Below are 17,804 nucleotides of genomic sequence, written 5' to 3'. Positions count from 1 at the left end.
TCCATCCCATGCTTAAATCAACGCTTTGTATTTTCCTTGTAGAGCCTTAAACGAGAGTTGATGGGTTAAGAAATTAGGTTTATTTGATGATTATCATGTAATTGATGTCGTTGGATCAGACTTGTGGGGATCAGATCATATCCACGTTGCAATAAAGGGACTAAAAGCCCTTTTAAGTACGCCCTACGATTAAAGAAACAAAGTAACGTGGTCGTAAAGATTTGATCACCGAGAAAGTGCCAAAGAAAGGGTTGTAGGTAGGGGTGGCAATGGTTCGGTTTCGGTTCGGTTTGACCTTCAAACCGAACCGAACCGAAATTTGAATCGGTTTGGTAAAACCAAACCGAAACCGAACCAAAATCGAATTTTCGGTTCGGTTTCGGTTCGGTTCTGCCAATTTTACCACCCCTTACTCATAATTATTGGAGATATTCAATTTCGGTTCGGTTTGATCCCCAAACCAAACCAAACCGAAATTTGAATCGGTTTGGTTTAACCAAACCAAAACTGAATTTTCGGTTCGGTGTCGTCTCGGTTCCGGTTCGGTTCGGCCAATTTTGCCACCCCTAGTTGTAGGCTTGTTGTAGCCACAACGGGAAACTTCGACGTGAAGAGTTTAGGTAGCTTCACACCCTTGTAATGATATTTCCACTCTCTTTGGTGGGGCCCCACTCTACTTTTCATAAAATGCTTAACTTCACGCACACACCATAAAAAAATCATTCGTTCCAAACTAAACTATCTTACTATTGGTAGTGGACGCTTAAACAATCCAATTCAAAATGGATGTTGACACAGACAACGGTGGATTTTATCTAAATGGAGTCCGTTGTTAGGTCTCAGGTCAGCCATTGGTTACGTACCTCATTAATAAGTTTAGATTCACGAATAACTTGGCTAAGCAAATTTTAGATCAGAAAACTTGTACACCAAGCAAAGTTCACGAAATTTTTATTCCAAAGCTTATAAAACAAACCCACTTCTTCAGAACAGCTCGTAAAAGTAAACATGATAAGGATCGACTTGAGAACCATAAATTTATATGCAAGTTGCACCATGCCATCTTGTCTTATTCAAATTGCTTTTACTTTGTACACATCTATCTATAACAAACATGCACACTGCCTTGCCTAACTTTAAGCTGTCTACAACCCACGAGAAGTTAATATAATTAGGCAAAAAAATGTTGGGATCTTTACCTTTACATTTCTCAATAGAATATCATATGAAGATATGCATATGTTATAATAAATGGTTCCTAGATTAGAATGATAAGGGACCAATTAATAAAGGGATTGTTAGGCAATTTCGCACGAGGAATTGTATAGCCACTCTTTTTCTTGAGTGAAGTGCCACCTCATATGAATTCAGTGAACAAGACAATTTCAGCTATGAGAAATGGCTTACTTAGACATCCCTATCAATAAATTTATAAGGGATATGATTTTTTTCGCTCCCTGTAGGATTATGCGCTGCGCTTTTAACGTGAATTGTGGGCAGACTTTAACGTGGCTAAAAGAGGGGCGCATAGTCCTACGGGGGATGATATCACCCCCTTTTTCATCGCCCATTAATAAAATGTAGTATACTATTATTTATAGGGAAGTGAAATATTCACCCCCTTTCCTCCCAGGGCCAACCCCAGAAAAACAAGTTTTCTGATCTGATCATTCTTGGGAGAAGTCATTTTATAAACTTCATGAATTAGGATTCTCTACAGCTATAAGTTGTTATATTTCGAGAGGAATGATAGGCTGAAGGGCACCTTTACAAAAAAACAGTACGAGGGGTCTCCTATTACTTCTTTGGCAACAAAATGCATTTATTGTTCCTACTGGTCGACGCCATTTCGGTATTTTTCTGTGCCCTAATGAATACACTTTGTTGCCAAGGAGCAATGGGGGCACCCTTGAAACTGAATTTTGCAAGGGCTCCCTTCAATCTATCATTCCTCATATCTTTATAGACTACTATTTAATGCAGGATGGTGTTGAGACATGACTGCATTAGGACATTACAACCCTATCATTTTAATATATAGTTTGGAACTTTTGATATGGTAATCTTTAAGTGCTAAGGTTATGTCTGGCAATCAAGAAAATTTGTTCTGAATTTATTTCTAGAAGCACAAATTTTTAAAAAATTTGTCGGTCCATTTTGTCTGGTAAAAATCATTTGAAGTATTCTACCTGAAATAATTTCTAATTAAAAGCAGGGGTTAAACAATTCTTGGAAAAATGATTTTCCAAGGAGAAAACGCTTCCGGAAAACAAAATCATTGCTGTAAAAAAACACCCTAGAAGATGAAGGTGCGAGTAGAAGTAGGGGTGCAACTTGCATCGGGTTCAAGCCGAACACGAGGTTAATCCCAATTTTTGCTCAGATTGGGTTCGGGTTTGGAAATGCCAAGGGGTTTTAATTTCGGGTTGGGTTGGGTTAGGTTTAATGTGATTTTCAAAATTTTTGTGTTACTTATTTTGTATTTTTTAAAAATTTTGTCCCAAGTGAACCCGAACACAAACCGACCCTACTCAACTTGACTTAACAAATCCGGTTAGACGTGTTAGGTTAGGGTGTAGAAATTTCAAATTTTATGCTAGTAAGGATTGGGTAAGGATTGATGCAATGTTACCTCGCATAGAGCATGCCTAACATAGATGGATTTCCTACAAAATATATCTAAGAAAATGTCTTTAGAATTACAGCAAACCCCCTCAAAAATTATGAAATTCCTTAGGATGAGAAATTCTCTCACGCGTTTATTACTTTGAATTAAAGTTTTCCCCCTTTTCACGCGCTAGGCGAATACGATTAGAATCCATGTGTCTTACAAGATGAAAATACAAAAAGGGAATCACTGATTACATATTCCAAAGTACCCTATCAAAAATATGAAATTCCATGGGATGAGAAATTCCCTCATACATTTAGGGCCCATTTGGATACCTTATATTTTGTATTTGGATTTGGAATTGAGTTTTGAATACAAAATGAATAGATCCACCAGCTCGTGTTGAGGGAGACAGAGAGGGAAGGGGGTACTTCCTAATGGAGGAGAGAGGTTGATGAGCATAGAGGGTGAAGGAAACTGCCAGACTTGTGGATTTCCAATTACTTATTTCCACAGCATATTTGGAAATCTGATTTTTTTCACTGTCAGTCGCTGATTTAGAAAATTACAACGCAAAATGGCCTGCAAATATAAGAAATCCAAATCAAAATCTTCTCGGCATCCAAACGGGCCCTTACTTTTTTAGAATTCAAATTTATTTCTTTTTCGCTCGGTACACAAATACAATAGAATCCATCTGTCTTTCTCGAGGAAAATACAAAGGCAAATCAACAATTACAAAAAAAGATATCTGTAGAGAAGTAGCAATTTATCGAGGAAAATACAAAGGAAAACCAAAGATTACATAAAAGAAATCCAAAGAGAAGTAACTAGAACGAAAAATTGGAATAAGATCTTCATTTCATCTTGGTTTCATTCATTGGAGGCATCATGGCAACCTATGCATGTTGGCTCTGATATGAACGATTTTGGGTTCTCTGATTGAGGCACTGTTTGTTTTGGATTTTGAGAATGGATTTTAAGTCCTAAGCTGATAGTTGGAGTCAAATTAAAAAAAAAAAAAAAAAAAAAACTTTTGAATCCGATAATCAGTTTTGCTCTCAAAATCCAAAACAAACAGGCCGTAAGAATGAAAAATCCAACAAAGACTGCCGTTAGGAAAGAGCCTAACAGCTACTTTTTGACCCACATTTGCAACATGGATGTGATCTTATATGTTGATCCGACCGTCGACTACAAGTCTGTCCAAATGCTGTTCAGAATACCTTGATATGATCCTGGGGCTCATAATCAGTCAAGTTTAGTTTAGGGTTCTGCCAAGAAAAAATAATTATAGTTAGATGAAGATGGATTAAATGATCCTTTTCAAATGAATTCGAACAAAAAGTGGTCAACAATTGACACCAATTGACGGTTAGGATTATCAGATCGCATGCCACGTATACATAGAGATAAAATATAGAGCTTGATTGCAAGTTTCAAAGGAAATGATTTCAAAATCATCACAAGTGAATGATGGATGGAGATCGAAAACTTATTAGCTTGGGTTTGAAACTTTGGAATCGAACCTGCGTCCTCAAGATTTAGAGACAAAGCTTCAACTATTGAGATACACTACAAGGCAACTCATTGGTCCATTAAACCTAATCAATTCGGATTTGTTAGTCATCAAAACAAGGTGATTAATTGAACCCATGGGAACCCTGTACTTAATAATCTGCCCTTTTTATGACAAACCAAATTGATTAGGAGGTGGGAGAAGCCTCCAAAAAGGAAAGAATATGCAAAATATGATTTACTACTCCCCTCAATATATGTACAAGTTTAAATTAACCATATAAACCATGAAATGCATATATACTATGGATATCTAATCAATTACACAAATTCACCTCCTCTTGGCATTAGCAAAAAGGGTGGATTAGCAAAAAGGAAGAGAATTTGTGTACATAAACCATCAACAACATGAAGTGTGAGAGTCAGGTGCTAATAAACCCTTAGAACACCAAAAGGTGTGAGAGTCAGTTGCCACCACCACCATGATGTACATAACAACAAACAATCATCAACACTAGTACTCTAGTACATGCCCAACATGGGTGATACAAATCAACATAAAACTCAAGCAAACTATCCTAGACAGTCAAAGCATAAAGCAAGCTAGATTTAGAAACAGAAAGCAAGAAACATAGGAGATCCATCTCAGGCATCTGGAGGTGGCTGATCGAAGCCTGGGCTCGGGAAGGGTTTGTCCTGCATTGCTGCAATAGCCCTCATAAGCTCGGCATGCTCCTTTGCACGGGCTCTACCATCAGCTGCCTGGGCTATCATAATCCCAACATACTCTTCAGCTCGGACTCTCATCATCTCTACATGATCAGTCGCTCTCTTGGTCTCAATCTGATCTATCCTGATGAACATCTGACCCATCTGAGTGCTGAGATGACCAACAGTCCAATCCATCTTGGCGATCCTAGCTCCAAAGTCTGCAGGATCTACCACCTGCTCTGCATCCATCTCCTGATCTCCTCCTCCATCGTCACCTTCTCTACTACCACCTGCACCACTACTCCCAGCTCCTGAAACATGTAGAGTTCTGGACAAAATTAAAGGCTTTGCTCCCTTGCTGAGAGAAATTGAAATGTACTAAATAGGTTTAGAAAACCCAACCCCACCATAAGGGTACTTATAGGCACTAAATCATTGTATACGTAAACCAAAGGGATGTAGCAATGGAGAAAACAAACAATAAATAATGTTGAACAGACAAGGATCGCTCTAATATTTGTGCTAGTGGTATGTACAAAATGCATAATGAAAGCTATACACACAAGTACAACAATAAAAGAACAAATAACAATGTGTATATTTAGGAATTTCAAGAAACTTACGAAAATATAAAAATGCACGAAATAACTGAGAGGAAGCTAAATCAAGATGACCCTCAAAATTCTCAACTGCACTCCATGACTCGCATCACCAAATGCTCACTTCTCAACCCCATGTACCTCAATCCCTTCTCTCATCCACATGAAATGTCTAGCATCAACATATGCTCATTTCTCAACCACTTTACTTCGCTCCTAGTAACAGAATCAAACATAGACTTGTGCGGCAAATACGAGAATAACCAACTCAAAAGATACCATCATAGCAACTAACCTAATATGGATTTCGGAGGGATGTCAAGGCATCAAAACTCCTGAGAACAACTCATTACGACAACATTATCAAGAAGGAAGGTCTCCTGAAATTCCCAATAATTGCAAATTAGACTTGCAGATGGCTAGCTTTATTGAGCTGTATGAAACACTTTTTTTCTGCTGGGACATCTCACCCTTGGCAGTTATCGCTTGAAAAAACTAACACAAAAAATCAAGCTTCTCTTACTACTTAGAGAGGATGTTCTGGATAGAAACCATCCTCTATTATTCACACCGATCGAACGAACAGAAGGCCAGCACATTGCGCGACTACTTCGCAGCCATTTCCAAAACAAAGTGTTTAAGCTCGAAGTAGCAATTCATTCCACCAGTATTGATCTTCCAATAACCATGTTCTGCCATCATGCATAAATACAGGACCAAACCCCAGAGACAAATATCATTAGCCTTTCCATTTCTTTGAAACATCCTATTGTAGTTGTTACACATAATACAGCCTTGGACTTCTAAAATTGTGAGGATGTAAACATGTACCAAATTCTCGGAACACATCTCTATATTATGGAATTGGAATGCAACTTCATCCAACAAGCAAGTCTGGGGGCAGGAAAACATGAGATCAATCTTGAGATCGTACTCTACCTACTATGCATCAGGGCTATACACTTAGAAATCAGAACATTTGGAAAGGTGCATACCATTTCCCCCAGTTAAATGGCTTTGATCTCCAGAAAATCCACTTGCAATAAAAATGCCCTGCCCCAAATCGAATTAGTTGCAATAAAACAAGTTTTGGTAAGACAAATTGAAACAAGAAAAGCAACCATTTTTACGAAGTTATAACAAATGAGCAAGTGTAAATTGAAAAATATGTCCATTGTTCATACCTGTTGTTGTGCTCGTTGAAGCTCTTGTTCAAGTTGTACAAGCTTCAACCGGCTAATCTCCAGCTGCTCAACATAAGCCTATCCAAAACAAAAGCCTATCAATAGCCCCAACAGAATGCATTTAGTCCATATATGTAGCTACAGAGAAGAGAAAAAGAAAGGCAGCAGTTGCCTAATATTAAAGAATACAACTATAAAATCATTCAAGAAAAAAAAAACAGAATACAACTATGAATGCCATACTATTCTAGTGCATGACCTCGAAATGAAGGGGATCGCCTGGACAAATTCCCTTAACAAGAAATAGCATGACACAAGCTAAAACTTACTGAAACAAGGAAATCGCCTTAGAGGGAAACGTGGAAACCTATAAACTGCATGTGAAGGAACATTGTCATACAAAGTGAGGAATAGAAGCAGAGATCTAATTCTCCAATTTGCATGATTCAGGTCAGTTTAGTAATTCTTCAGTTACTCCAACTCACTCATTTAGGCCTTCTATCAACCATTGTCTATCTGCCAACCAGGTGTAGATAGGCTTCGGTCGATCTAGCTCAGTGTCTCAAAATGGGATTCAGACAAGATCTCGGCCACTGTAAAAGGGAGTTTATAAGGGCAATTCAATGATCGATGCGGATAAATTTTATCTACTCTGAGGAGTTTGATTGATTTGGTATGGAAAAACTCTGGAATCGGACTAGAAATCCACCAAGGTAAAATGGAGTGGACTTGAGAACCAGATTGTGGAGATGAAAAAGTAAGAACTCAACAGTTTCTTACCCCTCTTTGTAGCATCCAAAAATATTGGCAGGCATGAGATTTTCTACTCACTAATACGCTCGTTCAGAGTATTTTCTTTTTAAACTAAGGAGGCCTACGATGGTTCCTGTTTGATAGATAAGTATATTTTCATTAGAGTCTTCCACACTAACGGTTAAGAAGACCCAACTTGATTTAAAGCTACATTACACATGATCATCATCATAATCAAGAGGCTAGAACTTCTAGTGTGGACTGTTAACATGAGCTCAAGTAACTGAATGTGAAGCATAGAACATCTGTCAATGGCTAGAAAAGAAAAAGATGAAGTAAACGAATTATCTTACTTTCTTTCTTATCCGACTCTTTCGTGCAGATTCACGATTTTGAGCTTGTCTACGAAGTGTCTGCAAAGAAGTTTGGTCAAACAATTCAATCATAATGTTAAAAATAACTACATCTTATGATTGCATTTGAACATAAAAGTTCTGTAAGTTTCAAACCTTGCCATCCCCGATTTTATCCTGTGATGCAAAAGTTACATTCTGAGCCCCTACAAACTAAAATAAAATAGGAGAAAGGAACATTAGAACTTTCAATACACTCGAAGCTTAATGTTATCAAAATAACATATAAATGCAACATGCAACTTTCAATTTAAGAAAAAAAAGAAGAAAACAAACTATAAAGAAACAGTAGAGTGAAAGGCATGTAAACATACAAGTTTAACGCTAATATGTTCAGCCTTGGATGCCTTTATGTAAGGAAACAACAACCTTATGGTCCAACAAAAAATAACAAAAGATTTGGTATCCCATTCTCAGAATCGAACACTAATAACTAACAAATTTTCAAAACATGGCACTAGGCAAACCTTGATAAACATGTAGATCAATAGAACATCAATATTAGTAGTTAAAAGAAATCAGTAATAATTTTTTAAACAATGGCACTAGACAAACCTTAATACCAAAATCAAAGATTGATTCATAATCAAGAAATCAAACACAAACACAAATCAATCCAAAAACTAAGACCCAATGAGACCCAAAACACATTTGCCTTAAATATGAAGTAACATCATAATCAACACTACATGGTTCTTCTCATCAGTGTCCGCATCTGTGGAAGTGTCTGTGCGTGAACTAGCATCTGCCATTCCTGATTCACCCCAGTCCTCGAATTGCCCGTTCTAGAATGGAACTGCAATAGAAACAGTTCCCTTTTGACAAGACTAGCGTCAAATCAGAAAGACGGGTATGACTATGGCTAGCTGGCTACCATCAGAGCCTGAGAATAACAAAACAAATGGAAGATAAAAAATAAAAATAATAAAAATAAAAAAAGATGGAAGAGAGAGGAAGGAAAGAGATACCGAAAGAAGGGAGAGTTGCAAAGCCTCACCGTCTTTCCTAAACTCCTCCTTCCTGTTCATCCATGCCATCAGAGCCTCTAAATTTTAGAGGTCTCACTGTAAAAGGAAAAGGGATCTTCTGCTTCTTGGCCTGCAGCATCTGCTCTGTGTCCTTTTCGAATCAGATAGCGTATCGGTACGGTTGCTGTTTCTCCCCCTGTTCTAACTTCAGTCTTTTTAACTTCTTCTGCTCAGATTCCCGAAGCACACACTCTCTCTCTCTCTGTCTCCAAGTCTGAGAAGAAAAGGAGTGCAGTGAGATGAGACAATAATATGGAAAGCTTTGCTCGTAAGAAACCTCATGCAAACTCCCCTAAATGCAGCTATTTATACTCTCTCTCTCTCTCTCTCTCGCGTTATTTATAATGCAGCTACGATGTGCGCGTGCTTACTGTCGGTGAGGACAGCTGAAATGACGAAAAAGCCCTTACCCTTTCCTTCCTTTTAGTTTCACTAGTTTTTCAGCTTGTACGGAGGACAAAATGGGAAATTGAAAAAGAGAACCTCGTTTTCTTAATATTCGTTTTTTTGGGGATTTGTTAGGAAATTTCCCAGAAAAGCATTTCGCAGCTGACTTTTGTCTTATTTATTTATTCATGTGAGGTGGCTCTTCTCTCGTGCAAAATTCCTTTCCACAAAATTCCCTACCAAATCCTTATTTTTTTTAGTATGACTTGGTGGGCCGGCACCTTGAGGAGCAATATTAGGTATGAATTTTGGGCACTGCATGAGGACATGTATGTGCAAACTGCAGTGTTGATCTTGTATACAATCATGGGGCAATTCGCTTCCATTCCAAAAGGACATCCATCCCATGCTTGAGACAACGGTTTATATTTTGCCTTGTAGAGCCTAAACGAGATTTGATGGATCAAGAAATTAGGTTTATTTGATTATCATGTACTTGATGCTGTTGGATTAATGCATTTCCACTTGGCACTAGAAGGACAAAAAGTCCTTTCGAAATATGACTAGAGGGCCCATCAAATGGACGGTTTGGATCATCCTATGGAGTAACCCGTACAGTACTTTTGAAAAATACTGGACTACAATTTTTCATAATTGTAAACTTGAGAGGGACTTACTCATATGGCCGTTGTCGATCATCTAGGCGATCTCTCCGACTGTCAAGCACAGGCAACAGGCTGTCAAAAGAGCTGCAACACAATGGTCAAAGACTCAAATCTCATATAGTATTCCAACTAATTAGATCTTGAAATCTCAAACCCAACACTAATTATGTACACCCTAACTAAGGGTGATGAAAATTTGTTCAGAATTTATTTCTAGAAACACAAATTTTCAAAGATTTGGTAGTCCCTTTTCAATGATTCGACTAAATTATTCAGGACTCCGGTATCACTTATAAAACCAATGAAAAGAAGGACCTGAGATTATAAATCAGCCACAAGCGGAGGATTGGTGGCAACAACATCAAGGAAAGGGGCGGTGATGCGGTCGACGGGGAAACTCGGCCTCATTTCATGAAACCAACTGAGTATTACAAAGGTCGGAACGTTTACAACAGAAAATAGCCCACAGAATCATCGGTACCGAATAAATCCCAGACAAAATTGGAAAAACCTCTAAATTACTTCCTTGACCCAAAGATGGCTCGAGGAAGTGGGGGGCAATATGTTAGGGGTAAAATCAGCACTAACCGTTGATGGCCGACACATGGCGCTTCCGTCTAATTAGAAACCGACCTATTTTTAGAAGGAAAGATAATGAAATTTTATCCTCTTCTTTAAAATAACAACGTCCTTAGTTGGGAAACCGCTCCTCAAAAAGGCAATGATTATAAGGCGGTAACTTTCCATCTAGAGGAATTCTAATAAAAGTAATCTACTCGTTCAGGGAAATAGGACATCTAATAAGAAATAGATATGAACTTATCTCCTGGGGAAGTCGACAAATTAAGCAAGACTCCTAAAACAGTAAGATTCTAATCATCGAGGACTCTAGTCTGTATAAAAGGGGACTCTTACACTCATAATAAAACTAAGTCTGACTTGATCCTCAAGAAGGGGTGCTTAGGCAACTTGGAAAAAACCAAGTTCAGTCGCATCTTCCTCCACCCCATTAATACTCAATTATTCTTGCTTAGATATTGTTGATTCTGATTTCTGACTTGAGCGTCGGAGGGTACCCTCGAGTCCCCACTCTGGGGGCCCTTCTAATGTTGTTTTCTGTGAGTGTAGGCACCCATAGACTGGGGTTCTACCAATCCAAATGGCCGGATTCATCTATAACCTCGCATGATTCTCAGGTACGAATTTTGGCATCATCAGTATTGTACTTGAAATAATTTCCCATCTAAAAGCAGGGGGGTAAACAACTCTTGGAAAAATAATTTTCCAAGGAGAACCTCTTTCAGGACAAAAAAAAATTGCATTGCTCCCAAAAATGGCCTAAAAGATGAAGGTGCGAGCAGGAGTTGAGGTGCAACTTGTGTGGGGATCAAGCCAAACCCGACAGCTTCAATTCAATTTTTGCTCGGGTTGGATTAGGGTTGGGAAATGCCAACCGGTTTTAATTTCAGGTTGAGTTAGGGTTGATGTGTCAGACAACCTGACTTCGAACCCAACCTCATCACACTAATTTTAATGAGATTTTCAAATTATTTGAGTCACTTATTTTTTATTTTCAAAAAAAATTTGTCCCGTGTCAACCTGAACACAACCGTCCCTAATGAACTTTGATTTAACAAATCCGGTTAGACGTGTTGGGTTAGTGTTGAGAGATTTAGAAGGGGTTATATTAAGGTTGACCTTCCTCAACCTGAGGCTAGGGTCGGCTTGGGTTAGGGTTGAGGTAATGCTACATCAAGTTGGGCTAAGGTTAGCCTCAAACCGATCAAACCCGATCGTACTTGCAACCCTACATGGGAGTTATCATAGGCAACGAAGGTATGGTGGTCAGTACCAAATGCAGAGATTTTTGTGGTCTTGTGATTGTGAGAACTTACAATTTGAATGTGATAAAGAGTTTTTTTTCCCGTTTTACCATGTCTTAGCTCGTCTGTCCAAATTTTGATACATTGTTACGACGTACGTTTCCCAGATGTGCTTCCTCTCATGTTTGGTACTAACACACTTAAAAATGGCCTGGAGCATGCCTAACATAGATGAATTTCCTACAAAATATATTTAAGAAAACAATTACAGCAAACCTCTCCTCCAAATAGGCAAATATGAAATTCCATAGGATGATGGCAAATTGTCTCCCACATTTACTACATCAATTAAATTCCTCTCCCAAATTGTCTCCCACAAATTGTCTCCCACATTTACTTAGGCAACTTGGAAAAAACCAAGTTCAGTCGCATCTTCCTCCACCCCATTAACACTCAATTATTCTTGCTTAGATATTGTTGATTCATTATTTCTGACTTGAGCGTCGGAGGGTGCCCTCGAGTCCCCACTCTGGGGGCCCTTCTAATGTTGTTTTCTGTGAGCGTAGGCACCCATAGACCTGGGCTCTACCAATCCAAACGGCCGGATTCATCTATAACCTCGCCCGATTCTCAGGTACGAATTTTGGCATCATCAGTATTGTACTTGAAATAATTTCCATCTAAGAGCAGGGGGGTAAACAACTCTTGGAAAAATGATTTTCCAGGGAGAAACCTCTTTCTGGACAAAAAAAAAATTGCATTGCTCTAAAAAATGGCCTAAAAGATGAAGGTGCGAGCAAGAGTTGAGGTGCAACTTGCGTGGGGATCAAGCCGAACCCGACAGGTTCAATCCAATTTCTGCTCGGGTTGGATTAGGGTTGGGAAATGCCAACCGGTTTTAATTTCAGGTTGAGTTAGGGTTAACGTGTCAGACAACCCGACCTCGAACCCAACCTCATCACACTAATTTTAATGAGATTTTCAAATTATTTGAGTTACTTATGTTGTATTTTTAAAAAAAATTTGTCCCGTGTCAACCTGAACACAACCGTCCCTAATGAACTTTGATTTAACAAATCCGGTTAGACGTGTTGGGTTAGTGTTGAGAGATTTAGAAGGGGTTATATTAAGGTTGACCTTCCTCAACCTGAGGCTAGGGTCGGCTTGGGTTAGGGTTGAGGTAATGCTACATCAAGTTGGGCTAGGGTTAGCCTCAAACCGATCAAACCTGATCCTACTTGCAACCGTACATGGGAGTTATCATAGGCAACGAAGGTATGGTGGTCAGTACCAAATGCAGAGATTTTTGTGGTCTTGTGATTGTGAAAACTTTCAATTGGAATGTGATAAAGAGTTTTTTTCCTGTTTTACCTTGTCTTAGCTCGTCTGTTCAAATTTTGATACATTGTTACGACCACGTTGCCCAGATGTGCTTCCTCTCATGTTTGGTACTAACACACTTAAAAATGGCCTGGAGCATGCCTAACATAGACGAATTTCCTACAAAATATATTTAAGAAAACAATTACAGCAAACCTCTCCTCCAAATAGGCAAATATGAAATTCCATAGGATGATGACAAATTGTCTCCCACATTTATTACATCAATTAAATTCCTCTCTCTCCACCCCCCCCCCCCCCATACAAATACAATAGGGTCCATGCATCTTGCCGGAGTAACGGGTTAAATGTCAAAGAATAAAAGATTAAATAGCGCCAACCTCAACAACTTAAGCTTTTGGAGTAATTGGTAGTTTCACATGGTATCAGAGCAACAAGTTCTGGGTTGAAAACTCCTTGATATTAAAAATCCACAAGTAAGGGCCAACCCAAAAGAGGTGCCACATGTGCCACGTCTAGGCCAACCCTAAAAAGAAGGGCCACACCTGAGGGGGAGTACTAAAGTATAAAAAGATTAAATAACCCAACAGTTTAAGCTTTTGGAGTAATTGGCAGTTTCACAAAAAATTCTCTTGGACATTTATTTTTTACAATTCAAATTTATTTCTTTTTCGCTAGGTACACAAAAACAATAAAATACATGTTGCTTTCTCAAGGAAAATACGAAAGCAAATCACAAATTACACAATATCCAAAGAGAAGTAGCGATTTGTAGAGGAAAATACAAGGAGAATCAAGGATTGCATATCCAGAGAGAGAGAGATAACGAGAAGGAAAAATCAGAAGAAGATCTGCATGGTAACTTTCATTGCATCATGGTCTGATTCGCTGGAGGCATCATGGCAACTTGTGCTTGTTGATTCTGAAACTTCGCAAGGTTTCCTTGCCACCCTGCAAAACGTAGATATGTAAATTAATAAAAAAATATATACTCAACAATGGTGAATGGTAGAGATTGAAGACTTATGAGGTTATAAGGAAAATAAGGAAGATAGAGAAAAATAAGGAGAAAGAGTGTTACCTAATTCAGGGTCGAGGCCTCTGTTACGGAGTTCCCTGTATTCCTGACAGAGAGCACACCACTCGCACAACAAGTGAGTGATGCAATCCGGGGCAGGGGTTTCTATCAACTCGTATTTGCTTCTCAGTTTGGTGCGATATGTGCACGATATGATGCATGGAACGCCGATCAGAGCAGCTATGCAAGCGTACATGAACCCGTTCGTGGCACATGCTACAAAAACACACAAAAATAAAATAAAATAAAAAACTGTAGTGTCAATATCAAAACAAGAAAGTCTGTAAATTGGTGGAAAATATAGGAGTCAACGAAAAAAATAACAAGGGAAAATGATATATTTGATCCCTTTACTTACCTGGGTCACCCATTCTAGTGTAAAAAAAGCAGTCATAAGTCATAAAGATACCAAATTGGGGTGGCCCATGAAAGAAAAAGGGTCCAATATAACAACTCTCAATATAAGTAGGGGTATCAGGGTATGTAAAAAAAAGTCAAAAAAGCTGTGTGATTGTGAACTCCATACTCGTATTGCCGTTGTCGATAATCTCGGCGATCTGTCCATAGGTCACGCACGGGCAACAGGCAGTGAGAAGAGCTACAACACAATGATCAAACAATCAAGTCTCATATAGTATTCGAGCTAATTCCAACTATTTGTTAGATCTTGAAATCTCAAACCCATCACTAATTGTCTACAAAACAACATCCCAAATAGATCCTCACCGTTGGTAGGATCCTCCATGCAGCCAAAGAGCCCAGTTGACCAAGCAACAGTGCCGACGTTCCGGCCATAAACCTGACCGGCAGGAAATTGCTGCTGGACTGGGACTCCCGGTGCAACAGAACCACCATTTTGTGGGAACGGTTTGTGTGGCGATGGTGGCGGAGGCGAATACTGTCGCGGACCGGAGTTCATAGGTTGCACCGGTGGAAAATTCACCGGCTTCGGAGGATACTGTTGTGGGCTAGCTTGTTGGTAGGTGGCCCCCTGAGGAGGGTAAGCCATATTATTTTGCGGGTTTTGTTGCTGAAACTGGGCCGGTTGAGGAGATTGTGGCCGGAACGGAGCCTGTTGAGGGGGTGGTGGCTGGAATTGTTGCTGATTGTAAGTGTTGTTTGGTGGGTTTTGGGGCGGGTATTGCGAAGGTTGAGGAGGTGGCTGGAATGTTTGTTGTTGGTATTGAGAAGGTTGAGGAGGAGGTGGCTGGAATGTTTGTTGTTGGTATTGAGAAGGTTGAGGAGGAGGTGGCTGGAATGTTTGTTGTTGGTATTGAGAAGGTTGAGGAGGAGGTGGCTGGAATGTTTGTTGTTGGTATTGGGAAGGATGCAGGGGAGGTGGCTGGGGATTTTGTTGGGTTGCAGGGGCATGTTGGGGAGGAAATGGCGGTGGGGCGTCGGAGTTTTGTTGGGAATCCTGGTTGTTGTGTGTTGAGTCATAGTTTTGTTGGGAATCCTGGTTGTTGTGTGTTGAGTCATAGTTTTGTTGGGGATCCTGGTTGTTGTTGTATGTTGTTGAGTCGTAGTTTTGTTGGGTGGGATCCTGGTTGTTGTATGTTGAGTCGTAGGTTTGTTGGGGTTCTTGGCTGTTGTATGATGAGTCGTAGGTTTGTGGAGAGATCTCATCTTGAGAGCCGGAGGTGTCAGTTTCCGTATTGTAGGAAGTGTACTGGGGTTGTGGGTCATATTCCGGCTGGGTTTGGGTGTCTTCGGGAGTGTAAGAGGAAGGTTGCTCTCCTTGGGGACGTCCCATTCTTTCTTTTGCTCTTCTGTGAAGTGGCTTGCGGGATGTGAGAATGTGGGAGATTTTATAGAAGAAAAAATGGTTGAGACTTGAGAGAGAGAGAGAGAGAGAGAGAGAGAGAGGTTTACTAAGAATAGGGGCGTAGACCGAAGTGGTTGACTTTGAATAGATATAAAGTTACAAAAGTCATAAGACAGGGAGTTTCGTAGTGGGCGCGAATGGTTTTTCATGAAAAAAAGAGGAAGGGGATCACGTTCATGAGTTGGCCCCAGGTGGGGCCCACATGCCTCTCTTGATCCGTAGGTGGTGTGATTGCTTGGCATTCGAGATTCGTGATCGGGACTGTCAATCCAAGTTCCCAAATTTAACGTGTAATTTGGGCATCAAGTTTGAAACCGTGTGATTTGAGATCAAGTTTGAAACCGAGCGCATTGAAGGAATGATTAGTTAACGTGTAATTTGGGCCTTATAGTGGGCTCACCCACTTGCAACCGAACTACCGAAGACTTCATCTTAAGTACACTTTATCTTGGTAGACCCCACTATGGTACCAATCAGAAGCCTTCTACTACTTAAGTTTGGTTAGAGGCATGTGACCCTATTGTTTTTTTATTTGTTTTTTGGTAAGCAAGATGGTGTGAAACCACCGCAAACTTTGCAACTGTCAATAATTTGTCACATTGACTAGCAAGTGGTAGTAAAGAAAAGGAAAATTCTAATATCATACTAGTCAGCACTCAGCACTCAGCACTCAGCACTCGCTATGCACGAACAATGACTTATGCAAAGAAGATATGTGCATTTATAACTAATCTTTTACGTGGAAAAGATAGACATGTTTAAAATCGAGAGTTTAAGGTTTATATTGCATATACCCAGCCCTCATTTGCATAATTTTTTTCACAAATAATGGTTACAACGGTTTTATATCTATCATATTTGATGGCTTCCAGAGACCATCTCGGCCAGGGCATTCACTTCCTGTCGTGCATCTGGCCTAAGATGGTGTGATAGGAGTGGCCTGTCGTCTGGCTGATGACATGAGGTGCATCCACAGAGTCCCGACCTTGGTGTCCTCCTGGGCATCCCCATTTCATTTTTTTCTAAGGTATTTGAGGAATGGTATTGAATGCATCTTGATAGGAAAACTTTGGCATTAAGATTAAGGCCTACTTAGTCGTGTTCCCATGTCGAACTGATGTCCCATCCTTAAGATGAAGGCCTAAAAAAAATTGATTAATCTTGGTGGCAGCTATATGTGAGGCTTGATGGATCAAGGGGGTAGGATCATTTGATCAAGGTGGTCTAAAATTTGGTTACTAGGATAGTGTGGCTCATATCTTAAGACGCGTGCGTCAGTGTGGCAGATACGGGGCTCTCGGAAAGTTGGTGTTAGGAAAGATCCTAACAGCCACTGTCTTTTTAATTTTCATCTTTCGAATTCTAGATAGAGAGTGCTGAGAAGACGATATAAGTTCCTACCTAACATAGCGACATCTATTTGATCAGATCGATTGGTCGGCCCAGAAACAGAAGTACTGCCAAATGTCGTGGTGAGAACACCTTCATCCGATGATCCTAGGTTCATGATCCGTCAAGAAACTTTTAGGCCGTGATTGTGAAAACCGATGGTGAGGGTCTGCCAATAATCGGTTGGGGCCCTCACCATTGGTTGTCACAATAATCTGAAGCGAACAGGGCCTTAGGGTTGGTAGACTTATGATGTTCTAAAGTTCAACGGTCTTGATTAAACAAACATGGCCCCATTTAGAAAACTAGAATCTACGGCCACCATTAATTCCAACGTTTTTTGTGTAATCGGATTGTAATTTGAAGATATGGTTCAAGGTTCATGCGGAATTGAAAAAAGAAAATGTCGATGTGGACATCAGCCAAAACGCTAGGGTAAGGAAGGCTATTTTTCCTTCCGGTTTCTTTTGGGGAGCTGT

General features: G+C 39.7%; 1 protein-coding gene and 1 long non-coding RNA gene across 2 annotated transcripts; both read right to left on the bottom strand.

The window, feature by feature from the left end:
- Positions 1 to 4,940: 4,940 nt before the first annotated feature.
- On the bottom strand, positions 4,941 to 8,019 carry LOC143876767 (uncharacterized). Its single transcript, XR_013250468.1, has 5 exons — positions 7,886 to 8,019; positions 7,730 to 7,789; positions 6,624 to 6,701; positions 6,435 to 6,492; positions 4,941 to 5,151 (listed from the first exon to the last, which is right to left on the bottom strand). It is a non-coding gene; the product is annotated as an uncharacterized LOC143876767 (long non-coding RNA).
- A 5,635-nt stretch (positions 8,020 to 13,654) lies between these two features.
- LOC143876766 (uncharacterized) lies at positions 13,655 to 15,879 on the bottom strand. The gene is made up of 4 exons (XM_077378461.1): positions 14,838 to 15,879; positions 14,638 to 14,709; positions 14,115 to 14,327; positions 13,655 to 13,984 (listed from the first exon to the last, which is right to left on the bottom strand). Exons 1-4 carry the CDS (start codon positions 15,862 to 15,864, stop codon positions 13,899 to 13,901), a joined length of 1,398 nt encoding a protein of 465 aa, XP_077234576.1. The 5' UTR covers positions 15,865 to 15,879; the 3' UTR covers positions 13,655 to 13,898.
- Between the last annotated feature and the right edge of the window lie 1,925 nt (positions 15,880 to 17,804).

The sequence above is a fragment of the Tasmannia lanceolata genome, unplaced genomic scaffold (assembly GCF_043159265.1).
Source record: "Tasmannia lanceolata isolate RefF3 unplaced genomic scaffold, GAP_Taslan_0.1 ptg000005l, whole genome shotgun sequence".
NCBI lineage: Eukaryota > Viridiplantae > Streptophyta > Magnoliopsida > Canellales > Winteraceae > Tasmannia > Tasmannia lanceolata.
This window is presented reverse-complemented; position numbering and strand designations above follow the sequence as displayed.